The sequence below is a fragment of the Rana temporaria genome, chromosome 2 (assembly GCF_905171775.1).
Source record: "Rana temporaria chromosome 2, aRanTem1.1, whole genome shotgun sequence".
Classification (NCBI taxonomy): domain Eukaryota; kingdom Metazoa; phylum Chordata; class Amphibia; order Anura; family Ranidae; genus Rana; species Rana temporaria.
Genome location: NC_053490.1, coordinates 12,946,811 through 12,974,517, shown reverse-complemented (window position 1 = coordinate 12,974,517; position 27,707 = coordinate 12,946,811). Strand labels below are relative to the sequence as shown.

At 47.3% G+C, this 27,707-nt stretch overlaps 1 protein-coding gene across 2 annotated transcripts; it reads right to left on the bottom strand.

Moving 5' to 3' along the window:
- Positions 1-3,974: 3,974 nt before the first annotated feature.
- LOC120928827 (zinc finger protein 850-like) lies at positions 3,975-27,707 on the bottom strand. 2 transcript variants are annotated; one of them, XM_040339844.1, is made up of 3 exons: positions 27,608-27,707; positions 16,319-16,408; positions 3,975-6,482 (listed from the first exon to the last, which is right to left on the bottom strand). In XM_040339844.1, exon 3 carries the CDS (start codon positions 6,211-6,213, stop codon positions 4,156-4,158), a length of 2,058 nt encoding a protein of 685 aa, XP_040195778.1. In that variant the 5' UTR covers positions 6,214-6,482; positions 16,319-16,408; positions 27,608-27,707; the 3' UTR covers positions 3,975-4,155. The 2 variants fall into 2 exon arrangements, with proteins under 2 accessions (XP_040195778.1, XP_040195777.1); XM_040339843.1 differs by lacking the exon at positions 16,319-16,408 and having other exon boundaries at positions 27,608-27,703.

Here is a 27,707-nt window from a genome sequence, read left to right as displayed (position 1 = left end):
GATTAGCCAGGTAAGCCTGAGAACTACTGGAAAGCGGCGGGAGGGGACGACCCCTCACCCTTCTTCTAAAAGTGATCCAGTGTAACCAGCCACTCAAATCACTTTTAGCAGAAAGACCGATGCCTGAGTAAAATTTTATTACCAGGGTTATGACATATAGCTGCAGCCATATCCCTGGTATTAAACATCAAACTAATAATGTATTTTCCCAGTTAGGCGCTCTACAGATAAGCTTATATCAAGGTAAATGTGCAGAGTTTAGCCAATATTCACAATGGCTGTAGCTGGTGAGAATGCTGCGCAAGCACACTGTGCTCTGCATTCAGGGCAAGTTCAGTGTGCAATTATAGCATTAACCTTGTGGTTCTCCTGGCAGCTCTCTCTGGTGCCTCGCCCCTGGTCTGGAAGGTTGAAGAACCTTCTAGAACTAGAGGGTGGGAGTTAGGAGGAGCTCCCTTAAATAATTATGGAGCCTTGGCCAATCCCTATTGGTGGGCTGGCAGGGGCAGGAGACAACCCCATAAATAGACATGGGCCATTCCTGCAGTGTTGAGGAGGCTTACAGTAGCCCTGAGGGGTACCCCCTAGTTTGGGGGGGGTTCCTGCATTGGGCTGGGGCTCGGTGCTGGAAGGATCCTGCCAAAACACATGGTAGGAGGTCTTCCTGGAGGCACAGGAGCAAAGGGAGGAAAGAGTGAGTAGTTCAACACTTGGGGACCAACATATAGGGGACACTGCCACATATAGCCGGTCTCTCTTGAAGACAGCGATGGGGGCTTAAGTTCTGTTCCTGAGATCTGATAGTCAGCTGGGTGGGCTGGTGAAGAGTCAGTCGATTGGGCTGGTGAAGTTAGTTGGGTGGACTGGTGTAGAGAGGCAGCCAGGAGGGCTGGTGAAGTAGGCAGTGGCAGCCAGGTGGGCTAGCCCCTGCCTGAAGAAGTGGTGTGGGGACCAGTGACACAGAGGAAGGAGGAAAGGTTACATGCTGTTTCACTACATCTGAGCTACACATCTCATCTGGAATATGCAGTTCAGTTTTGGGCACCAGTTCTCAAAAAGGATATCGGAGAACTGGAGAAAGTGCAGAGAAGGGCAACCAAACTGATAAGAGGAATGGAGGAGCTCAGCTATGAGGAAAGATTAGAGGAACTGAATTTATTCACTCTTGAGAAGAGGAGAATAAGGGGGGATATGATCAACATGTACAAATATATGAGGTCCATATAGTGAACTTGGTGTTGAGTTATTCACTTTACGGTCATCACTGAGGACAAGGGGGCGCGCTTTACGTCTAGAGGAAAAGAGATTTCACCTCCAAATACGAAAAGGTTTTTTCACAGTAAGAGCTGTGAAAATGTGGAACAGACTCACTCCAGAGATGGTTCTGGCCAGCTCAGTAGATTGCTTTAAGAAAGGCCTGGATTCTTTCCTAAATGTACAGAATATAACTGAGTACTAAGATTTGTAGGTAAAGTTGATCCGGGGTAAATCCGATTGCCTCTCAGGGGATCAGGAAGGAATTTTTTCCCCTGCTGTAGCAAATTGGATCATGCTCTGCTGAGGTTTTTTGTCTTTCTCTGGATCAACTGTGGGTACGGAGTTGGGTGTATAGGATTGTACTGTGTTTTTTATTTTGTTTTTTTATTTTTTGTGGTTGAACTGGATGGACTTGTGTCTTTTTTCAACCTGACTAACTATGTAACATAAGGGACTGTGAGTTCCTGCCTGGTAATAGGCTGTCGCTGATCTGACAAGGAGCTTGTCAGATCCTTCAAGAGTGATTCAGTAGAAGCTGGCATGTTTGTGCAGGAGGAAAGTAAAGAGGAGACTGTATATATTTGTATATAAGAAGTTGTGCCCGAAGTTTCCTGAAGTCAAATGGGCATTCCATCACTTCACATCCCTATCCAAGTTGTTAACCCTTAATAAATAACAAAACAGAGCTACAGACTGTTTCTGTGAAGAATTGGTGTGCCTGCCTGGGCAAGAGTGCGGGATCCCTGTTCATCTACAGCTCCTGGGTGGGGTGGGGCTTGCTACACCCGTCTTGTGACCTTGATGGCGATTCTCCGACGCACAAACTTGGCCGAACTGATCTTGGCTTGTGACCCCATCGCTGCTTCTGTACCTAATGATCTGGACTTGATTCCTCGTTCGCTAAGAACTATGCCTATCCTGGAGTTTCTGGCCACTGCCCCGCATTCCCTATAGGTACATTCCTAACACCAGATGAAACGTAATCAGCCAACTAGGCAGGTGTAACTACGCAAAGTAAGCAGCTTTTTCACTGGACTGTGACTTCTCCTCAGCTGGTGTCCTAGGCATAGACCTGCCTGAAGCTCTGTTATCACAGAGGAGAGGGGAACGTTTCTGCAATGGGAGGCATGGACCAGATGGTCTTTAGCTGGCCATACCGGGTTTCGTTTTTTTCTGGCTATTTCCTCCATCCACACCAATAGGGGGGATGAATAAATTCCCCATGTTAGGACTTTTCCGGCACTCACTGCTGTCAGAATATACTGATCAGCGTCTGCAGCTGCCAAACGAGAAAGGTTTTCCAACATGTTCCTTTGACAGAAGTCAAAGATCAACTTCTCTCAAGCAGGGATGACCACACACTAATTGAAATTCATCCAGTCCCTGCTGAACCAACCGATATTTAATGAGTGTATTACCAGCTTTATTCGGAGCCCTCAAGCTTGGCTGCAGAGGCTTGGCAAAAATCGCACTCGACCACTACCCAGAGAGGAAGAATTCTTAATGGATTTGTTCTGGATCTAGAAATAAAGAAAGCACTTGGGAATTCTAATCATTTATTTTATGATGCTAAATTACATGTTCACTCTAACCTTCAAAAGGAAAAAAAAAAAAGAATGAGAATCAATAACAAAAACACAGTTCAGTCATTGGTGCTTATCCAAAAACTATCTTAAAAAGGTAAAGTATTCCATGGCTCTCTAGGTGTGTGCCTGAGGGACATAAGCGCTAAACTCAATGCATCCATCAATGTCTGATCATGAAGTTTGTTTTTCAAAGTATCATTGTACCTTCCACTAGATTGTTGGATGACATGGGGTGTGAAACTGCTGGGACACCCCAAAATCTTTGTAGCTTCTACCCCTTTAACCACTTCAGCCCCGGACCATATTGCTGGTCAAAGACCAGGCCACTTTTTGCGATTCGGCACTGCGTCGCTTTAACTGACAATTGCGCAATCGTGCGACGTGGCTCCCAAACAAAATTGGCGTCCTTTTTTTTCCTACAAATAGAGCTTTCTTTTGGTGGTATTTGATCATCTCTGTGGTTTTTAGTTTTTGTGCTATAAACAAAAATAGAGCGACAATTTTGAAAAAAATTCTATATTTTTTACTTTTTGCTGTAATAAATATCCCCCAAAAACATATATAAAAAAAAATAGTTTTCCTCAGTTTAGGCCGATACGTATTCTTCTACATATTTTTCGTAAAAAAAACAAAAAAAAAAAAGCAATAAGCGTTTGATAGGTTTGCGCAAGTTACAATATAGGGCATAGTTTTATGGCGTTTTTATAAATTATTTTTTTTACTAGTAATGGCGGCGATCAGCGATTTTTATCGGTACTGCGACATTATGGCGGACACTTCTGACACATTTTTGGGACCATTTGCATTTTTATAGCGATCATTGCTATAAAAATGCATTGATTACTATAAAAATGACACTGGCAGGGGTTAACACTAGGGGGCAAGGAAGGGGTTGAGTATGTTCCCTGGGTGTGTTCTAACTGAAGGGGGGGTGGACTGATGTGGGGAAATGACAAATCGCTGTTCATACATTGTATGAACAGGCGATAGGTCATTTCCCCCCCTGACAGGACCGAGAGCTGTATGTTTACACGCACAGCTCCCGGTTCTCGCTCCGTAACGAGCGATTGCGGGTGCCCGGCGGCGTTCGTGCCGCCGGGATCGGGTATGAGCGGGGGCGCGCGCGCCCCTATTAGCTGCTCGACGAGATGATATAATATTACGTGATCTCGCCCAGCAGGGCCGACCTGCCACCTTAAAACTGCGGCGGCTAGTCGGCAAGCGGTTAATACCCCCCTTCTGTTAGAATATCCGCTCTGCAGTGGAGGAGGAAGTGGGTGAACCCTCTGGTGGCGGATAAACGTTGTACAATTCAGAACATTATTTTTTTTCCAGTGTGAACCTTCAGGTGTCTGATAAGCTGTCCCTTCTGTATAAAACCTTTATTACATTCAGAACATTGATACGGCCTTTCTCCAGTGTGAGTCATCTCGTGTTTGATAAGATTTGCCTTCTGTGTAAAAGTTTTGTCACATTCAGAACAATGAAAAGGCTTCTCTATTTCCGATTTTTTTCTAGTGTGAATTTTCTCATGTCTGATAAGATTTGCCTTACTTATAAAAGGTTTACCACATTCAGAACACTCAAATGGTTTATCTCCCGTGTGAATCATCTGGTGATGGACAAGGTGTGACCTCAATGAAAATGCTTCATTACATTCAGAACACTCAAATGGTTTATCTCGCGTGTGAACCATCTGGTGTTGGACAAGGTATGACCTCATTGGAAATGCTTTGTTACATTCAGAACACTGAAATGGTTTATCTCCCGTGTGAATTATACGGTGTTGGGAAAGGTATGACCTTGATAAAAAAGCTTTGCCACATTCGGGACACTGATACGGTTTCACTCCAGTGTGACCCTTCATGTGATTGACAAGGCTGGGCTTCATTTTAAAAGTTTTGTCACATTCAGAACACTTATACGGCTTCTCTCCAGTGTGGTCCCTCTCATGTACGATAAGCTCTGCCTTTTTCATAAAAGCTCTGTCACATTCAGAACACTTGTACGGCTTCTCTCCAGTGTGAATCCTCTCATGCACGTGAAGGTTTTCCTTCAATGTAAAAGCTTTGTCACATATCAAACAACGAAATGGCTTCACCCCAGTGTGGACCCTCTTGTGTCTGAGAAGTAAAGGTTTCAACCTAAAAGCTTTGTTGCATTCAGAACATTGAAATGGCTTCTCTCCAGTGTGGATCCTCTGGTGCAAGAGGAGCGCTGCATTCCTTATAAAAGCTTTATCGCATTCTGAACATTGATAGGGCTTCTCTCCAGTGTGAACTCTTTGGTGTATGGTGAGGTGCGATTTCGATGGAAATTTTTTTTTACACTGAGAACACTGATACGGCTTCTCCCCAGTATGGACCCTCTGGTGCAGATTAAACTGTGACTTTGTTGTAAAAGCTTTGTCACATTCTGAACAACAATAAGGCTTCTCTTGATGGTGAGTCTCATGGTGCTCGATAAGAGCCGACTTCAATGCAAAAGCGTTGTCACAGTCAGAACACTGATGCAGGTTCCCTTCAGTGTGAACCATCTGGTGTGTAATAAGACATGCCTTTTGTGTAAAAGATTTATCACATTTTGAGCATGGATATGGCTTCTCACCAATAGGAGCTCTTTGGTGTCTGATAAGCTGTGACTTTGTTGCAAAAGGCGTGTCACATTCAGAACATTGAAATGTTTTTTTGTGACCCATCTGATGATGTTTGCGAAGCTCTGACTTCCTTAAAAAAGCTCTGTGACATTCTGAACACTGAAATTGTTTTTCTCCAGTGTGCATTACCATATGACTAGCAAGAATTGACTTTTGAGTGAAAGCTTTGCCACATTCAGGACACTGAAATGGCCTCTCCCCTGCATGAAGCATCTGGTGTTTCATAAGTTTTCTCTTTGTTGCGAAAGCTTTGCTACATTCGGAACACTGAAATGGCTTCTCTGCTATATGAACCCTCTGGTGTACGATAAGATCCGTCTTTCTGGCAAAAGCTTTGTCACATTCGGAACACTGAAATGGCTTCTCTCCTGTATGAACCCTCTCATGTCCGATAAGATTTCCCTTTGTTGTGAAAACTTTGCCACATTTGGAACACTGAAATGGCGGCGCTTCTGTATGAACTCTCTCATGTGCGAGAAGATATCCCTTTGATGTGAAAGCTTTGCTACATTTGGAACACTGAAATGGCTTCTCTCCTGTATGAACCCTATCATGTGCAAGAAGTTTTGACATTGCTGCAAAAGCTTTGCCACATTTAGTACAAAAATACCTCTTCACTTTAGGGTGAGCAATCTTTTGTGCAAGGTTGGGTTGCATTGTAATAGCTATGACGCATTGCGAAACAGGATACGACATCCCTTCTATGTGTTCCATCTGGTATTTAGTTAGGTCTGATTTTGCAGTAAAACCTTTGTCACAATCCAGAGAAGGTATTGTTTTTCTCTTGAATTTGACTTAAATCAGTTGTCACCTCCAGAACCCCCAAGGATCAATGCAGAAGAATATCCAAAACAATCATCATATGGCTTGTGTCCAGAGTAAATCTTCCAGTCTCTCAGAACACCCAAATGGACTTGGCACCAGGGTGACTCAGTTGTGACTATGACGACCAACCTGACCAGAGATTTGGTTCACCAATCCACCTGAACAGAGATAAAAAAAAAAAAATTGAAATTTTGTTAATTTGGCTACAGTAGCTTTCTTTTTCATTTAACCTTCATTATTACATTTTAAAATAGTGTGTGATGTACATGTAACAAAACGTGCCACACTCCGCTTCCGTCATATACAGCTTCCTATCAGTCTGGATATAGATATCAGATATTCCAGCTGCCCTCAACACACAACGAGACGAGACTTGTTTGTGTGCTGAACATGGAGTGTTTAATAGAACCAAGAATACAGCCTTATATACAGTTTAAAGAGGTAACCAGAACATAAATTAACATGAGCTAATTAACTAATCATTTACCCAGACAAGGTGACTCCGAGATATGACCTTTCAAGGTAGACATCCCGTCTCCTCTCACCTGCTATACAATACACATTATCATAAAAGTAAACACAGGACATCTTCACACAATAGCAGGGTCAATTAACACAGAGAACAGAGATGGCTGGAAGCGAGGACATTAGCATCTATGAATGAGTCACTCTTACAACCAACCCTTTGAGTTCAGAAACAACAACCAACAAATAGTTCTCTACAGATATCCTGGAAGATATTGTGGATAATAATTACATAATAATCCCCTCTTAGGTAGTCCAAGATATATTTTCTCAGTCATCCTATGCCCCTACTGGACATAGGATGATTTTAGACATAAGAGGGTCCGAGCCTGTCACAGTACATGTTTACATTTTCGTATTTCATTTATAGGGAACGCTCTATTATTCCCATTATGGCCTGTGGTTGGTATAATTTCATTGATTCTTTGGACCCAGTCAGAGCATTTTCAGCACAGAGAAACTGCACAATAAATCAGAAGCGGTGTGTTAAGCTTTGCGAGGATTTGTTACAGTGACTTTTTCCTCCAATAATGTTTTTAATTAAGTTAAACCAGAACAGCATTATTTGAACACATTCAAGCATACATGTTCCGTAAACAATCATAAAAGAAGGTAAAGTTGTAATGTACAAAAACAAATATAGTAAAACCCTGGATTGCGAGTAACTTGGTCTGCGAGTGTTTTACAAGACAAGCATTGTTTTTATATAAATTTTAACTTGATATACGAGCGATGTCTTGCAATACGAGTAGAAACTAAGGCCCCTTTGACACTGGGGCATGAGGCGCGGTGGCGGTAAAAATAGCAGCGCTATACCGTCGGATTTGCCGCAGAATTCGGCCGCTAGCGCTGCGGTATTAACCCCCGCTAGCTGCCGATAAAGGGTTAATACCGCGGTTTCCCATTGTTTTATATGGGAAGGAGCGGTATACATACCGCTCCTCTCACCGCTCCAAAGATGCTGCTAGCAGGAGATTTTTTTCCCTCCTGCCAGCGCATCGCCTCAGTGTGAAAGTGTGAAAGACCTCCGGCTTTCACATTGAGCTTGCTGGGCAGGAGTTTTTCAGGCGGTATTGCAGCGCTATTTTTAGCGCTGTACCACCTGAAAAACTCCTCAGTGTGAAAGGGGTCCAAGCAGTGCTTTAAGTGGGCCAAAAGAGGTGCCGGTACTCTATTAGGCGCCGGTGCTCCCCCCCCCCAATACTGAACATGAAAATATATATATTTTACAAACCCTCTCTTAGACAAAACCGAACATTTAATTTTGCTGCTAAAATTACATAAACCAGCTGATGATGTCAGAAACTAAAAAAAGAGAAGATAAAATGGGCACAAAGCATGACAAGGGACAGACACCACAGAAAATAGATAGGAGAAGTGTATACATATCAGTCTGTGAGCAGCCATAGTAGCAACAAAACATCACTCACCAGGCCCGGACTGGCCATAGGGCACACCGGGCGTTTGCTCGGTGGGCCGCGGTCCCTGGGCTGCATGATGTTGTAGGAAGAGCGGCCGCTTGATGACAGCGGGAGGTAAGCAGCGGCCGCGGTCAGGATGGGGTTAACACAGACCGCCGCTTATCTCCAGCTATACGGGCATTCCTAAAGGCGGAAGAGAAGGCTCCTGTCCTCAGACATGCAGGAAGCGCAGGCAGGGGATAGATACCGCACGGGCCGGCCGCGCTGGAGTTAGTTACACTCAGGCCGGTTCTAGCACTAGGCAGGAGGCATTTTGAAACTACATGCCTTATGGCGCCAGCGAATACACCCTGGACACCTCTATCCCAAGCCTGCAGTGCCTAGCAGAAGAAGAGGGGAGAGAGCCGGGACACAGAGCAGCCGGCCGGAAGTGCTGCAGGGACTATGGAACCGGCCGTGGTGGGTGAGATGGCCGCCCTGCAGCATGTACCTCTGGGCTTGCAGTGATATCTGGACCGCTCCCCCTCCTCCTGGTCGCTGAGGGATCTGTTGTGGGAGGACAGGCAGCAGCGCCGCTCTCCTGGAGGTGAAACCATCACCGCCGCTGGCTCAGGTATAGTAAAAGCACAGGCAGCATGCTCGGTGCTACAGTCTGCACCCAGTCACATGAAATAAAACCTGGGGCCCCCTGCACATCAGACCCCCCCATCACACACATATATATTAGTTCCTCTATGTACCAGTACCCCCCCACCACCGCACATTCGTTCCTCTCTGTACCAGTACCCCCCTGCACATCAGACCCCCCCCCTCATCACACATTAGTTCCTCTCTGTACCAGTACCCCCCTGTCACTCACCAGTACTCTTCAGAAGTTGGATTCCAAAGCAAAGTCCGATGTTCACTTTGCTGCACCGTCCGACTCCTGACTCCTAGGAGGACCAGTCACCCACTCAGGTCGCCGCACTGATCGCTCCTCATAGGCGCGCGGAAAGGAGTTGACGTCACCTAACGTGAGGTCAACTCCCTGCCTGCGCCTGCCTGAGCCATACTCTGCACACGACCCGCCCCCCTCCACTAGCTCCCCAGCCAATGACATTATGGAGGAGAGACGGCCAGCTCTCCGCTGCGCTCCGGTACCGGAAACCCACGTACTGGGCGCACGGAGTGGTGCTGGTACTCTCCAGGGCAAATTTTGGAAGTGGCGGTACTGAGTACCGCCGCGTTCCGGCCCACTTAAAGCACTGGGTCCAAGTAAAAAAACAGAAGAGAGTGCCTCTAAATGTAGCAATACGGTAACATTTAATGAAGGTACAATATTTAGCAACTCACATGGTTGATGATTAAAACAGGCACATCTAAAGCATCCAAGTTAAAGCTGTCCACATAGACCAGTGGTCTCCAAACTGCGGCCCTGGGCCAGATGCGGCCCTTTACTTGCCTTTATCTGGCCCTTGGGGCAATATTCCACCAACTCACACCAATGATGGGGCATCATTCCTCCTACTGCTACTGACAACATCATTGATATCAAGAATGGGTCACTATTTCTCTCATTAAAACCAATGATGGGGCACTGATGCAAGGGCATTTTTTACTCTTACTGGTCACAGTCTGGCTCCCCTAAAGCCTGAGGGAGAGTAAACTGACCCTTTGCTTAGAAAGTTTGGAGACCTCCCGTGATCTCACTGTGCGAGCTGTGCACTCTGCGATTGTCGAGTCCTTAAGATTTGGCCGATTACAGAACAGGGTAAAGAACCAATATCAGCAGCCCTTTACAATGTGATCAGCTGTCAGCCAATGAGAGCCATGTATTTGTATAACCTTCTGACCTTCTCCAATGCGCTACCAGTGTCGGGTCAGCCCATGTTAGTGGTAAATACTAAGGGGGGGGGGACAGTGACACCTCCAAGGTAGATGGTCTCCCCCAGTGACAAGGAACCAGGACCACATATACTAGGGAGAGTCACATCATGACAAGAAGTGAATTACATCCCACTGTGGGCTGAATATGATCCCTAAGGGATGGCTAAGCCAGAAGAAAATTGCCCTGGATCAAAGATCTAGTCCAGCCAGGGTGACCAGACACTGTTAAAGCAGTCCCTAGTACCTCTGCAGGTCCTTATCCATTCCTCTGCATCCCCAATTTCATTAAACCTGCAAATCCACTCCTCCCTACCGGGCACTTGTGCTTGCTTCCAATAAATTGGGAGCAAGCATTTTGATGCATTCAGCAAGTGAGGCAGAACTCTTTTCTTATATTGGCCGATTGGCATTGGAGGGATGTGCAGGAGAAAATGAACCCGGGATAAGGGAATATCTAAGCCCAGGAAATGCTTGATTTCGGACTAAATGTCAACCCAGAAAGGCCCAATTACAGGGCAATCCTACCCAGGGCTGGTGCAAGAATTTTTGTCACCCTAGGCGAAACCTAATTTTGCCACCCCTGTTGGCTCTGCCCCCGACTCTAACCCCTTTGCCTTGCCTATAAATACGGTGTCAGTAGGGCAGCGGACGGTGTCAGAAAGGCAGCGGATGTTGCCAAGTCTTTAATAAGATTAGAGCCATGTCCTCCCCCACAGACATCCAGTGCAGGTTGGTGAACACACACACACACTGGACTGAATCATGAAAGTGTCACAAGGTAAGAAAATGGTGAGATTTTAGAGTGTGTCACTCACTCTTGCCCTCCGCCTCCTTTCTTGGTTCAGCCTCCAGCAACAATGCTCCTCCTGGTCCCCTGACTGGCTGACTCCAGCTTAACTTATCATCTAACGCAACCTTTCTTTTTTCGAGCACTGCTCCTGTGCTTCTCCCATGTGTCACCCCTGTGCCTTTCTCAAGCGCTACAATTGCTACAACTTTTCTGCAACTTTAGTGCTTTAAGATGTGGAGAAGATCGGGCCCCAAGGGAGCAGCAGATGGAGAAGATCAGATGAGCCTGACGGCGCCCCTTACTGATGTGTGCTCTAGGCGGGTGCCTACCTTACCTATTGGTAGCGCAGGCCCTGATCCCACCATACGTGCAGTAGCGTGCCATAATGGCCACAGCCTCGCCAACAGTGCTTTGGGATGGAAGGATAGATTCGGGCCAGGTCAGCACCCGTTACCAGCGGGAAAAAATCTTAGAATTCGTTTCCTGGGTCTTCGAGTCAATAGAACTGGAATGAGTGAGCTGGTATAGGTGGGTCAACTGATCTGAGTTCAAGACCTAAATCTCTCTCCCACACCCACACATAGATAGGCTTAGATTCAGGGGTGGTAAAACTGAGCAGTTGGTATAGTTCGGAAACCATATGTGGTACCGGCTCTTCTGCTATAAAAATCAGTTCAAAAGGCATGAGAGAGGACGGATCCCTGATAGAGTGGCCATGAACCCCAAAGAAGTGGTGAAGTTGACTATACCACCAAAATTCTAGCTGTCAGGGTCTCAAAAGACAGCAGCCTACCGTTCCTCATGAGCTTACCACAGCTGGTACTTCCATCATATACCCAGGGCCTGAAGAACCACAGGAACCCACCCAGCGGAGCCAGTGGGGATACAGGGGTGGGCCAGATCGTAAATTGGATTGATCCGGTTCCAAACCATAAGGGCATTGGTCATGAGTGAGTGAGTGAGTGAGTGAATAACTTATATAGCGCTACAAATGCTTCAAGGCACTTGGCATCCATTTTCCTTCTGTTTATCCTTCAGAATACCGTGTTTCCCTGAAAATAAGCCTGGGTCTTATATTAACTTTGGCAACAAAATACACAGTAGGGCTTATTTTCGGGGTAGGTCTTACCATGTAAAGTGCTGTCTTCTCTTCCCCTCTCCCTCCCTGCTTGTCAGGAATCCCCAGTGTGAACTGAGTTAAAATGCATGTAAAATCCTATAATCCACTCTATTACAGTAGTATATCTGGATCAACTGTGGGTATAGAATTGGATATATGGGATTGTATGATATTATTATTGTTATTATTTTTTACTTATTTTTTGGTTGAACTGAATGGACTTGTGTCTTTTTTCAACCTGACTCACTATGTAACTATATAATGTACAATGTGTGTTTTTTGTAATATAATTGTGCCAAATATGTTCGTTTTAGCGCCGCTCTGTGTTTCTGTGACCTGCCGGTGCTCTCTTCCCCAGATTTCTATTACAGAAACAACCACATTGTACAATATAAACTACTGTAATCGAGTGGATTCGAGGATTTTGCAATCATTTTCAACTAGGGCTTATTTTCAGGGTAGGGCTTATATTTCAGCCCTCCTGGAAAATAGCGCTAGGTCTTATTTTCAGGGTAGGTCTTACTTTCGGGAAAACAGGGTAGGTGGGTCTTGGGAAAGTAAAAATGGGCAAGTGAAATCCAACAGCTCCCTGTGCCCCCGAGACAACCACGGGCATAAGACAAGTTTCTCCCTGCCATGTATTTCTCCAGGGTGATTAAAGTGAGTGTGGAATAGCCAGTTAAGGATCCTCTGAGGAGCAATGGCCCTATAGTACCGATGTATGTCCGGGATGCCTAATTTACCCGCAAGCTTTGGCCGTTTCATCACTCAGAGCGATGCATGGTCTCCAGGAATTATAGACAAACCCAGACAGCAAACTAGACAGCTGGGTAAAGAAATCTTTGAGCAAGGGCACATAATCTGTAGGAAGAAAAGTATTTTAGGTAAAACATTCACGTGCCCCAACCAAGTGAAAGCTGTCTTAGTCCACTGGGAGAGGTCCCGTTTAAGCGTAGCGATCAGTGGAGGGAAATGATTAGCATACAAGGTGTCATAGCGCTCTGTGAGCTGGATGCCTAAATATCTAAAAGGAAGACTTGGCCCAGGTAAAAGTACTTGACGTGATTGTAGCCGTATTAGTGCAATTGTGATAGAGAAAATTGAGTACTGTCAAGATACTTTTTTATTTGCACGAACATACAATTTTTCAGGACAAGCTTTCGGGTGTTACCCCTTCTTCAAGGTCCAAGCAGTACTCCCAGGTAAACCCACGTAAACCCAGGTAAAAGGAAAGGCAGCTTGAAGGCGAAAGCCCAAGGAAGGAGATAATTAAATAGGGAGAACCTCCGACTTTGTGAAATTTTTAAATTCTACAGCGTTTCAAAATGTTTAAGTTCTCGCATCAGGTTTGGCAGGGAGATCAAGGGGTCCATAAGATGGAATAGCACATCATTGCCATACGCCGACAGTTGATGTTCAGTATTACCAACCCTCAGACCCAAAGGCCCGGATTCACAGAGAACGGGCGCACATTACGCCGCCGTAGCGCATCTCAATGTACGCTACGCCGACGCAGCGCAGAGAGGCAAGCATGGAATTCAGGAAGCCAGTGCTCCCAGAGCTCCGTGGCATAGATTTCGAAGGCGCAGGCCGGCGTAGGTGGAAGTGGGCTTGCCCCATGCAAAGCCATGCAAATGAGGCATGACCCCATGCAAATGATGGTTTGAGAGCCAGACAACATGCGTTGTGTCGTAGACGCATCCCCGTACGCATGCTCATAACCACGTCGGAACAACTACCTAAGATACGCCGGATCACTGCCTATGCCATGAACATAATCAACGCCCATCCAGACACACGTCCAACGGTAAACTACGTAAAAACCGCCGGCTTCTGTTCCCTGATGCAGACCTTTACATGTCTGCTGCTGAGTTACACCTCCTTTATGGGGCTTAACTTTACGCAGGACGTACAACTTACGCGCACCTCTCGTAGCCTGCGTCGGGCGGGCGCAGGTTCGTGAATCGCCGTATTTTCATCATTTGCATATTTGAATGGCTAATCAATGGCAGCGCCACCATGCGGCCAGCGTAAATGTTCGCCTACCCTACGCCGGCATAGGCAAGTTACGTTGAATGGATTAAGCCTGTTTTTAGGCGTATCTTAGTTTGTGGCTACGGCGCACAGATACGACGGCGCATATTTGCACTTACACGGCGTATCTGGAGATACGTCGGCGCAAGTGCTTTGTGAATCCGGGCCTTAATGTCCACATTTGCTCGCACAGTACGTAAGAGGGGCTTTAGTACCAGAGTGAAAAGGAGGGGTGAAAGGGGGCACCCTTGCCTCATGCCATTGCTGATCGAGAACCGTGAAGAGAATATGCCATTGTCTTTGACCTGTGCACTGGGGGCAGTATATAGGGCCAAAATCTACCTTAACATGTGCGTTCCCAACTCCAGAGCCTCCAACACCACTCGCAAATAAGTCCAGTCAACGCGGTCAAATGCTTTCTCCGCATCTGTCGATAGGATCAGGTAGGGTTGAGGGTCTTGGCAGTTACGGGCCCAATGGATAAGTTGGATCGCTTTCATCGAGTTGTCCATAGCTTCCCGACCTATGATAAAGCCGGTTTGGTCAAGGTGGATGATATGGGGGATAATGTGCTGCAGTCAGTTTGCAAAAATTATTGCCAGAATTTTTATATCCACATTGAGGAGAGAAATGAGGCGTTAACTATGTGGCATGGTAGGGTCTTTACCCTCCTTCGGGAGCACCAAGATATGGGCCAACAGCGAGGAAAAGATGATCCGCACTCCGGTCGTTGCTCTTAAACAATTGACGTATTTATTGACAAGCCACGGTAGACAAAACGCAAATAGGAAAGGTTGATGCGTTTCAGCCTAGAAGGCCTTAGTCATAACCACTATGGGCCAACAGTGCCTCTGGGGGAATAGTACCACCCCCCGCTATGGAGTTGAAATAACTGCACAAAGAGTCTGACAAAAGGGGATAAAATACCTTGTAGTATGCCTTGGTGAACTCCCCGGGGCCAGGGCTTTTCTCAATAGGCAAGGATCTCACAGTCCGTTAGATTTCCATCTGATGTAATTGGGGACTTTAAGGTGGAGCATTGTTCATCTACCCCAGGTCTAACTTATACAATTTGGCATAATATTTGCAGAACCCAGAGGCCATTTTAGAGGACTGAATCACAGTCTCTCCAGAGGAGAAATTAAGCGTCTGTACATTTGGTCAAGTTTCTGCTGTAGGGCTCTGGCAAGCATGCGACCACATTTATTGCCCTGCTTGTTTATAAGACAAATATTGTAGCCGCTTACAGGTTTGGTGATCGAGCAGTTTAAAAAATGGCTCTCAGCTCAGTCAGTCTCTTCAATGCCTCGGGTCTCCCACTATGCTTATGCCAACGTTTAGCCTGCTGAAGGGCAGTAAGCACCCTGTTAAAGTCCGCCTGGCATTCTTTCTTAAGCTTAGAGCCCAAGGAAATCAGTTCCCTTCGTACCACTGCCTCATGTCCCTCCCATCACTAAGGCCCTCAGCAAGCCCTCCTCTGTGACCTCCGTCTGTGACCCCTGCAGGATCATCCAACAGGTTTCTTATTTAGCCACCATGACCAGGGCCTATGGGCGCCTGACGGTAAAGCCAAAGTAGCCGTAACAGCAGCATGGTCAGAGATAGTAAGGTTTCCAATGGACGCCGACTGCAGTAGCTCAAGGGCAGGACGGTCCACATAAATTAGGTCAATATGGATGTACACAACGTGGACTTTAGAGTAGTAGCTGAAGTCCCAGTCTGAGGGGTGGAGCACACGCCAGCTGTCAATCAAGAGGGAAGTCTGAAGGGCTTTGCAGAAATGCTTGAGGAAGGCATAAGAATGGGAAGGTCGCCTATGGGAAGTGTAAAGTATAGGGTCAGGGCTAATGTTAAAGTCTCCCCCAAGGACCAAGTAGCCTTCCTTAAAATCCGCCAGTCGCCCCAGGACAGCGGCAATAAAAAGGTAAGATGGTTAAGATTGGGAGCGTAGATCGTGGCAAATGTGACAATTTTCCCAGCAATGGAACCATTCTAAAAAAACATAGCGGCCCTGGGAATCTACCATGCTCCCAGTGGACTGGAAAGGGCAGGATTCATGGACTGCAATGGTCATGCCCCTGAAATTGGGTATCGGGTAAGTACTCAGTGGACAGCTTGGGTACCGATTGAGGAGTGAAATGCATCTCCTGCAGTAGGACCACCTGTGCCCCTGACTTTTTTAGTTCCCACCAGAGCTTGCTGCGCTTGCATGGAGAACAGAGACCCCTAACATTTTACCTTAAGAGTAGCCATAGAAGGTCCAAAGGTTGGGCAAGTCTCCAGACTTGCCAACGAGCTTGGTTTGGGCGGTGAAGCGAGAGGCAGTGCCTGGTAGAAGAGAAAGATGAGCATGAGAATTCAACATAAAACCATAGAACCATAGAAAACAAAACAGGATACTAAATATCCAAACCAACATTTGAAATAGCTGTCGGCCAGGCGTGGGACACTGCTCCACTAGGGATAGGCTACTAGGCCATAGCCCTTGTTCCAAATAGGGATCTGTACCCATAATGCCGCATACACACGAGTGTAAATTCCGACAAGAAAAGTTTGATGTGAGCTTTTGGTCGGAAATTTCGACCGTGTGTATGCTCCATCTGACTTTTTCTGTTGGAATTTCCGACAACAAAAATTTGAGAGCTGGTTCTCAATTTTTCCGACAAGAAAAGTTCTTGTCGGAAATTCCGATCGTCCGTATGCAATTCCGACGCACAAAAAAACATGCATGCTCGGATCCAAAACGACGCATGCTCGGAAACATTAAACTTAATTTTTCTTGGCTCGTCGTAGTGTTGTACGTCACTGCATATTCAGACAACATTTATGTGACCGTGTATATGCATGCCAAGTTTGATGGAAATTCCGTCGGAAGAAAATCCATGGTGTTGTTGTCGGAAATTCCGATCGTGTGTACGCGGCATAAAGGTAGGGCCTACGTGGGGAACGTGTGCCAACATGAGAGGGAAGGTAGGGAGGCTCAGCCCTGTCCACCTCATATAACTGGGTGCTACAGTAGGGGGGGGGGGTCAGTATGGAAGCCCGGAAGGTTTTAGTCCAGGGTCCGTACAGCAAGTACAGGGAACCTAGCACAATAACTGAAGCAGCCTCAACATGAGGTCAGTCCGGGGCCTAGCTTGCCATTCGGAGCCAGAAGTACTGCCAGGAGCAGGCTCTGCAGTACCCAGAGAGAATTGATTAGAGTTCCAGGTTATCGTAACAGAAAAACTAGCAAACAAATTTAACCCAGAATTGAATCATTGCTGTCTGCTTTGCTTATGTCTATTTGATAATACTGGCATGTTATCTTTGCTTGACCCTCTGTAGCCCTGTCCACAGTACAATGCTTTATTATCTCCCTTGGCTTACCCAAAATCATGGGCCATTAATTTTAGTGTCCTCTTGCTGTTCTGTTTCTGAAATAAGAATTCTGCCCTGTTGAACAGCAAACCTTTATTGCCTCCTGATTAGATAATTGAAAAGCACCCACCCCCTATAAATGTAGGCATCATTTTGGGGGAAGCGTAAGCAGGGGGCTCCTTGCATCTGGGGTTCTTTCTCCAAGTGGGGCTTTTCTATAAGTGGAAGCACTTCGGACTCTGCACTTCAGCGAATGCACAAAGCAATAAAATAATTATTTTGCTGTTCATAATACTGGTATACAATTTTCTTTTTTTTTTTAACGTTTCGGTTTCCTCCCCTTTCGAAAATGCACTCTCTACCACTCCATCTGACAGTTGTGTCTTCTATCCTCAAACTGTCTTTCATTCACCCCTCTGGTCTACCCCACACCCTATATATATATCGCCCTTACTTATGTCCTCTCCTTATTACTGCACTCATCAACTCATGCTAATTCTAAAGTCAAACGCCCAATGCTCCAAATCACTGGGGCAGGTCCACTCATATAAATCGCATTCCCACATTACTTCCCTCACCCTCCTGCTTCTCCTATCCTCTGGTGATATCTCCCCAAACCCTGGGCCTCCATCTAACTGTGCTCAGTTGGATGAAGCCGCAATGCATACGCCCTCTGGATGCAGCCGCAATGCACACAATCTAGTTCCCATTTCTCTTCTTCCCAAGACCAGACTTCCTTTCTCCTGCGCCATTTTGAACGCTCGCTCTGTCTGTAACAAACTCAGGTCCCTCCACGATCTCTTTATCGCTAATTCATTTAATCTACTCGCCATTACTGAAACCTGGCTTCACGAATCCGACACTGCGTCTTTTGCTGCTCTATCCCACGGTGGTCTTCTTTGGACTCACTCCCCCAGACCCAGTGGACGCAAAGGAGGGGGTGTTGGAATCCTTTTAGCCCCACATAGCACCTTTCAGGTACTTCACCCATCTCCCTCTCTGTCACTCTCCTCATTTGAGGCGCATTGCATTCGCCTCTTCTCTTCAGTTTCTCTAAGGAAAGCCCCCTGGTCCAGTATCCTCCTTTCTTGATGACTTCTCTGCCTGGCTACCCTACTTTCTCTCTTCTGAAATCCCCACAATCATTCTTGGCGACTTCAACATCCCTACTAATGCTAACACTTCTGCAACTTCTCAGTCTAACCTCCTCTTTTGACCTGAAGCAATGGATACATGCTCCTACTCACTCTGAAGGCAATACCCTTGACCTTGTGTTTTCCCACCTATACACTCCATGCAACCTCTCCATCGATCCTTACCCCCTCTCTGATCACTACCTTATTAATTTCACTCTCTCCCTCTCCTCCGTCTCCTCTCCCTCCAAATGCCTAATAGTCACTCGTAGAAACCTTCATCATATCAACCCTTCTCTTCTGTACTCTGTGACTGACCACCTCTATGACAAAATCGCACCCCTGTCCTGCACTGACCTAGCCACTTCTGTCTACAACACTTCCCTTCTAGCATCCCTGGACAGGCTGGCCCCCCTCACTACACGCAGAATAAGGCCCCGTCCCCTTCAACCCTGGCAAACTGATGATACTAGAAGTCTGAAAAAACACAGCCGTGCTCTGGAGTGCCAGTGGCGCAAGACTAAGTCCCAGGAAGACTTCGTCCCGTATAAATCTGCCCTCCAAATATACAATTCCAGCCTCCTCGCTGCCAAGCAGACCTATTTCATCACCCTCATTAAAAACGTATCATCCCGTCCCCGTCAACTCTTCTCTACTTTCAACTCTCTCCTCCATCCTCCATTGCCTCCACCCACTAACTCAATCAACGCCCAGAAGATTGCCAATCACTTCAAACAGAAGATTGATACAATTCGCAAGGAGATCTCTACTGTTCAGATACCCTCCATTCTATACACCTCATGCCCACAGGTAGTCATTACTTCCCTCGTTCAACCCCACCGCTACAGACAAGGTTGCTAAATTACTTGCCAACGTTCATCTTACCACCTGCGCTCTGGATCCTGTTCCCTCACAAATGCTACGTTCACTCTCTAACCCACATCTTCAATCTCTCCCTCTCTTCTGGCATCTTCCCTAACTCTTTGAAACATGCACTAGTCAGCCCCGTACTTAAAAAGCCCTCACTGGACCCATCCAATCTTGACAACCTACGCCCCATCTCCTTGCTCCCCTTTTTATCCAAACTCCTTGAACGTCTAGTCTACAACCGCCTTGAGCATCCACCTTGCTCATAATAACCTTCTTGATCCCCTTTAGTCTGGATTTCGTCCTCAACATTCCACGGAAACTGCTCTCCTAAAACTAACAAACGATATACTAACGGCCAAAACTAAGGGACACTATTCTGTGCTCCTACTCCCGGACCTCTCTGCCATCTTTGATACGGTTGACCACCCACTCCTCCTCAAAAAACTCCACACCTTTGGTCTCCGTGACTGTATTCTTTGCTGGTTCTCTACCTACTTATCCAACCACACCTTCAGCGTTACTTACAACTCTACTTCCTCCTCTCCTCTTCCATTCTCTGTTGGGGTCCCCCAAGGTTCTGTTCTTGGACCCCTCCTATTTTCAATCTACACCTCCTCCCTGGGTCAGCTGATAGCCTCCCACGGCTTCCAATACCACCTCTACGCTGACGACACTCAAATCTATTTCTCTGCCCCTCAACTCACTAATTTACCATCAGATATATAACTTTGGATGTCACACCACTTCCTCAAACTCAATCTTTCCAAAACGGAACTTCTTTTCCCTCCCCCACGTGCCTCTTCCCCTGATCTCTCTGTCAGAATTGATGGCACAACTATCAGCCCATCCCCACATGTCAAGGTCCTAGGAGTAGTCCTGGACTCTGAACTGTCCTTTAAGCCTCACGTTCAATCACTGTCCAAATCTTGCCGCCTCAACCTTCGCAACATCTCCAAAATACGCCCCTTTCTAACCAATGACACCACAAAGCTCTTAAATCACTCCCTGGTCATCTCTCGCCTTGATTACTGCAACTCCCTCCTCATTGGCTTACCGCTGCATACTCTACCCCCCCTTCAATTCATCATGAATGCTGCTGCCAGACTTATCCACCTTACCAACCGCTCTGTCTCTGCTGCTCCTCTCTGTCAATCCCTCCACTGGCTTCCGCTCGCCCAACAAATTAAATTCAAAATACTAACTACGACCTACAAAGCCATCCACAACTCTGCCCCCCAGCTACATCACTGACCTAGTCTCTAAATACCAACTTAATCGTTCTCTTCGTTCTTCTCAAGACCTCCTGCTCTCTAGCTCTCTCATCACCTCCTTCCATGCTCGTCTACAGGACTTTTCCAGAGCCTCTCCAAGCCTATGGAACTCCTTACCCCAAACTATCTCCTTCTCTATTAGCTTTTAGAGGATCCCTGAAAACCCTCCTCTTCAGAGAAGCCTATCCTACCCACATCCAACAACTGTATTTTAATTTTGTCCATATGATCACCCCCCACATCTACTACCCTCTGTTCCACTTGACCCTCCCTTTTAGATTGTAAGCTCTAACGAGCAGGGCCCTCTGATCCTTCCTGTATTGAATTGTATTGTAACTATAAATGTCTTCCCTGATGTTGTAAAGCACTACGTAAACTGTTGGCGCTATATAAATCCTGAATAATAATAATAATCCATCAGTCCCGGGGAGGAACCAGGCGCGGGGAATTGCCGACCCCTTTTGCGACTTCTGCACTTAGCCGGCAGCCAAGGTTGAGGGAGCTGAACAGTGGGGAAATCCGACGGTCCCCTCCAATCCGGAAAGTCAATTGGATCCAGCTCAAAAGCAGATAGAAAGTGTGGGAGATCATGTTTAGTACGTAGAGTGACCGGTCTGCCATTTCTGGTCACCTGCAGATTGAAGGGAAACCCCCCAATGATAGACCAGGCCTGCATTCTGGATATCAGCCAGCAGGGGGCAAAGCGTTCCAATCGCACGTGAGAGCACAGTTAGAGTGATGGAGGGAGGAGGGTGTGACCCCCTTCAGTCACCTATAAAAGTAATCCAGAGGCTCGTTAGCTGCTCGGATTAATTTTATTATGCGCAGAATCGCCGGCCCTAAAAGAGGAGATCTCAATCATTGCTGCAGGGATGCCCGAGGTATCACCCTTCCCTTCCAACTGGCATTTATAAATGTCCTTGGACAGGAAGTGGTTAACTAAGCAAACAAAAACAAACAGTGAGGTACAGTCTTTAGTCCTGACTCTTGAACCGGCTTAACGTCTTTAACGTCCCTCCTGTTGAGTGCCTCCACAGCAAGCAGCTTGCTATGGGGGCACCCAAGCCGATATACAGCTCCCTGTGTCTACTCAGACATGGAGCTGTCATTCGGCCCTGCTTCCTCTCTCTCTCGAGATTGGTTAACAAACTTTGATTGACAGCCGCGGGAGCCAATGGTGCCGCGGCTGTGTCTCAGCCAATCAGCAGGAGATTTCCAGGTGGCCGAGTGGACATCACTGGACAGAGACTGGGCTCAGGTAAGTATTCAGGGGGGCTGCTACACCCAGAAGGCATTTTATCCTAATACATACCTTGCCTAACAGCACTTTCAACACTCTTCTCTTTTGAATTGGCTACTATTGAAGAGGTTACAAAACTTTTCTTAGATTCCCACCTAACCAATTGTCCCTTGGATCCTGTTCCATCACCACTACCATGGTCACCCTCTTTATCTATACCACGTTTCCTCACTCACATCTTCAATCTCTCCCTCTCTAGTGGCACCTTCCCTTCCCCTCTAAAACATGCACAGATCACGCCCATACTTAAAAAGACCTCACTGGACCCCACCAACCTGAACAACTTAATTAAGACCCATCTCATTGCTCCCATTCACCTCTAAACTTCAAGAACGCCTAGGGCTAGATTCAGTAAGAGTTACTCCGGCGTATCAGTCGATACGCCGTCGTAACTCTGAATTTACGCCGTCGTAAATTTAAGCGTATTCTGGAAACCAGATACGCTTAAATTAGGCTAAGATACGAGCGGCGCAAGTCTCTTACGCCGTCGTATCTTAGAGTGCATATTTACGCTGGCCGCTAGGTGGCTCTTCCGTCGTTTTCGGCGTAGAATATGCAAATGACCTAGATACGCCGATTCGCAAACGTACGTGCGCCCGGCGGTATTTTTTTTACGTCGTTTGCTTTTTCGGCGTAACGTTGCTCCTGCTTCTATGAGGCGCACGCAATGTTAAGTATGGACGTCGTTCCCGCTTCGATTTTTGAATTTTTTACGCCGTTTGCGTAAGTCGTTTGCGAATAGGGCTGGATGTAATTTACGTTCACGTCGAAACCAATACGTCGTTGCGGCGTACTTGGGAGCAATGCACATTGAGATATGTACATGAACGTTCATAAAAAACCTCAATCACGTCAGGTCATCATACATTAACATAAAACATGCCCCCCCCTTCCACATTTGAATTAGGTGGGCTTACGCCGGCCCATTTACGCTACGCCGCCGCAACTTACGGAGCAAGTGCTTTGTATATAATGCACTTGCACGTCTAAGTTGCGGAGGCGTAGCGTAAATAACATACGCTACGCCCGCACAAAGATACGCTGCCCTTACTGAATCTAGCCCCTAGTCTACAACCGTCTTAGCTCCTACCTCAGTGAAAATAACCTTCTTGACCCCTTACAGTCTGACTTACTAAAGCTCACTCATACCTCCCAACCGTCCCGGATTTCGCGGGAAAATCGCAAAATCGCTGGACAATAGCACTGCTAACGTGAACGTCTGATTTATCGCGATCCGCGGTAAATCCCGCGGCCCTGCGATTCCCCCACCCCGCTCTCAAAAACTTTGATCTCCGAAACCCCCACCCTCCGCTCAACAACCTTGACCCCCCCCCCCGCTCTACAACTCTGATCCACGGAATACCCCCCCCCTCTCAACAACTTTGACCTACGCCCCCCCCCGCTCAACAACTCAGATCCATGGAAGTCCCTCGCCCCCGCTCAACAACTTTTTTTTTAAAGGGTAAATTTTATTGAGATTTCACAAAAATAAACACAAACAAAAAAATGAGACAGAAAAAAAAAATTACATCACATGGCTTTTGCAATACACAGTAGAAAATATATCAGTTCAGTAAAACATGACTCCCGATAATGTGCGTAGTAACCATGTTTAACCATAGAGTCACAAGCATATGTCGGTAAAAACAGTTTCCAGTCATAAAGACGATCATAACATATATTCACTTAACCCGCCTCCCCATTTCCGGAGGTGTATTTCAGCCACGCAGTCCAAATTTTATCAAATTTTTTAGGGCAACCCCTGGCTATGTAAGTCAATTTGTACATTGGCACCGCCCGGCTCACCAGATCCACCCAGCATTGCAGTGACGGAGGAACCGGGTCTCTCCATCTAAGGGCTATCGCCTTCTTTGCATAGCAGAACAGTATTCTAACTAGCACCCTTCTCGACTCCGACAGCTCCTCCTCGTCCAGATCTCCCAGCAGGCACCTGGCAGGGGAGTATATATTCGGGAGGGCTAAGACTTCCTCCATGAATCGAAGAATTGCCTTCCAGAATCCTGCCACATGGGGGCATAGCCACACCATGTGGAAGAAGTCGCCTACTGCCCCCCCACACCTGGGACAGTTCGGGGTATCCGCCCTTCCCATCCTGTGCAAACGCTGCGGAGTATAATAGATCCTGTGCAAGTAATTGAATTGTATTAGTTTGTCTTTTGCTGACAGCATTGATGGCAGCAGTGAGTCCAGGGCCGCAGCCCAGGCCTCATCTGACATGGATGGAACGTCAGACTTCCATTGCGACGCCACCCTCTCCATTCTGGCTGAGGACGTCGTCAACAACGAAAAATAGTATCTAGAAACAAGCTTTGTGTGGTCCTCTTCAGCAATCATTTTCTCTGTGCAAGAAGGGAGAAGTAACACCTCCCCCCCCCCATACTGAGCCCGCGCTGCATGACGCAGCTGCAGGTACCGGAAGTGAAAAGTGGCAGGCATTTTATATTCAGACCGTAGGTCCAGAAAGGATCTAAATCTTCCATCCCTATAAAGCTGATGTGCATATTTGATCCCGTATGTGGCCCAACAATCACCATCTGGAATTTTATATATTTCCTTCAGTTGAGGGTTGTGCCACAATGGGGCATTTGGAGATTCAGATAAGCTGGTACCCCCCATCCTGGCGTTACACATATGAAATATTTTATGGGACAATTTCAGTATTCCCGCCCCCCGATCCGGGTATGGGCCATTACGATATAGAACATTGATCAGAGCCTCATATGAATGCATCTGCGCTGCCTGAGTAGCCACTGAGGCATTGTTTAACTTCGGGAAACCCCACCAATGCACATGTGACAGCTGAGCCGCAAGATAATAACACTGCAAATTTGGCAACGCCAAACCACCCGCTCGAATTGGTAAGAACAGAGTGTCCAAGGACACCCGCGCCGGTTTAGCTCCCCACAAAAAGGGAAGGAGCAGTGTATTGATATCCGCCGCTCAACAACTTTGATCCGCGGACCCCCCCCGCTCAACAACTCTGATCCACGGAATTCCCCCCCCGCTCAACAACTTCATTTGGGGGGTATGCTCATTTGTCCCTCATTCTGAAGTTGAAAAGTTGGGAGGTATGCTCACTAACGATTTAGTAACTGGTAAAACCAACAGTCAGTACTCCATACTCCTAGTTGACCTCTCTGCAGCCTTTGATACCGTTGACCACCCCCTCCTTCTCAAACTCCATTCACTTGGCCTCCAAGAATCTGCTCTATCCTGGTTCTCTGCCCATCTATTACAGCGCTCCTTCAGTGTTACCTACAACTCTTGTCTCCTCCTCCTCCATTGCCCCTTTCTGTGGGGGTCCCCCAAAATTTTTTTTCTTGGATCCCTTCTCTATGTACACCTTCTCCCTAGGTCACTTGATAACCGCCCACGGCCTCCAATACCACTTATATGCCGATGACACCCAAATCTGTCTACTCCTCACCTCACTCCTTCAGTCTCCTCTTGTATTACTAACTGACATCTCAGCATGGATGTGGCACCACTTACTTAAAGCGGGAGTTCACCCGAAAAACAATTTTTAACATTAGATTGAGGCTCATTTTGTCTAGGGGAATCGGGTGTTTTTTTTAAAATTGAAGCAGTACTTACCGTTTTAGAGAGAGATCTTCTCCGCCGCTTCCAGGTATGGGTCTTCGGGACTGGGCGTTCCTATTTGATTGACAGGCTTCCGACAGGCTTCCAACGGTCGCATACATCGCGTCACGAGTAGCCGAACGTCGGTGCGGCTCTATACGGCGCCTGCGCACCGACGTTCGGCTACTTTCGGAAAATCGTGACGCGATGTATGCGACCGTCGGAAGCCTGTCAATCAAATAGGAACGCCCAGTCCCGTGTATTGCGGTAAATGACGTCGCAAGGACGTAATTTGCTTCAAAGTGAACGTGAATGGCGTCCAGCGCCATTCACGATTCACTTACGCAAACGACGTAAAAATTTTAACTTTGCGACGCGGGAACGACGGGTATACGTAGCATTGGCTGCCCCTGCTATTAGCAGTGGCAGCCTTACGCAAAAACCGACGTACGCAAACGACTTAAACTGCGTACGCAGGGCTCACGTAGGGTTGTGAATCGGCGTTAGTATGCAATTTGCATACTATACGCTGACCACTACGGGAACGCCCCCTAGCGGCCATCGTAAGAATGCAGTCTAAGATATGACGGCATTAGAGCCTTATGCCAGTCATATCTTAGGCTGCAGTCGGCGTAACAAGCTCTCTGAATCAGGAGCATTCGAAACGCCGGCGCAAGTAAGCAATTGCGCTGCGTAACTATGGTTACGCAGACGCAATTGCTTCTTGAATCTGGGCCAAGGGGTTTAGTTTGTACACAATTGCAAATATATGTGCAAACCACAGCGGCCACATCACGGAACCCCGATGTACTGTGGTCCTAACTATCATTTTAAGTCTCCCAAGTTGGAGCAATAAAAGGGTGTCCTGTGTGTCCATGCACCTTTATGGAGCACAGTACACTGGGGAGTTTTGAACAGTACTGTAGGTGATTTGTCTGTGGGGGGGGGGGGGTAGGTGGGCTGTGAGTGGGAGGGAGGTGATCTGTGCATGGGGGGTAGGTGATCAGTGGATGGTGGTAAAACGGGAATGTGTGTGGTGGGAGGTACGTGATCTGGGTGTGTGGGGGGGGGGGGTGTTGGGTCATCTGTGTTTGGGGAGGAGGTATGTGATCTGTGTGTAGGGGGGCATAGGTGATTCTTGTGTGGAGGAGGTAGGTAATTTGTGTGTAGGGGGAGGTTGTTAGGTGATCTGTGTTTGGGGGGGGGGGGGGTAGGTGATCCGTGTGGAGGAGGAGGAGGGGAGGTAGGTGATCTGTGTGGAGGGAGGGGAGGTAGGTGATCTGTGTGAAGGAGAAGGAGGGAAGGTAAATAGGTGATCTCTGTGTGGGGGAGGAGGAGGGGAGGTAGGTGATCTCTGTATGGGGGGGGGAGGAAGGAAGGGAGGGAGGTGATCTGTGTGGGGGAGGAGAGGTAGGTGATCTGTGTGTGGGGGAGGAGGAGGGGAGGTAGGTGATCTCTGTATGGGGGAGGTAGGTAGGTGATCCGTGTGGGGGAGGAGGAGGGGAGGTAGGAGATCTGTGCGGGGGGAGGAGGGGAGGTAGGTGATCTCTGTGTGGGGGAGGAGGAGGTAGTTGATCTCTGTATGGGGAAGGAGGAGGGGAGGTAGGTGATCTGTGTGGGGGAGGTAGGTGATCTCTGTGTGGGGGAGGAGGGGAGGTAGGTGATCTGTGTGGGGGAGGTAGGTGATCTCTGTATGGGGGAGGAGGGGGTAGGTGATCTCTGTATGGGGGAGGAGGAGGGGGGTAGGTGATCTCTGTATGGGGGAGGGGAGGTAGGTGATCTCTGTATGGGGAAGGTAGGTGATCTCTGTATGGGGAGGGGAGGAGGAGGAGGGGAGGTAGGTGATCTGTATGTTGTAATTCTTCTCTCGGGACATTCTGTGAACAAAGTTCACCATGACCTGATTTTTGTTCAGTACATATGTGTGCACTTACTTTACCGCCCCTCCCCCATAGTGACCTCACATTGCCCCTCCATAGCTCCCTATTCTTACCCCGATCTCTCCAGAAGTTTTTCTTCAGTCTCCTGTCTGTCTCTGGCTGCAGGAACGTGTGGACGGAAGAAGAGGGGGAGGAGATGTTGTTCTGAATGTT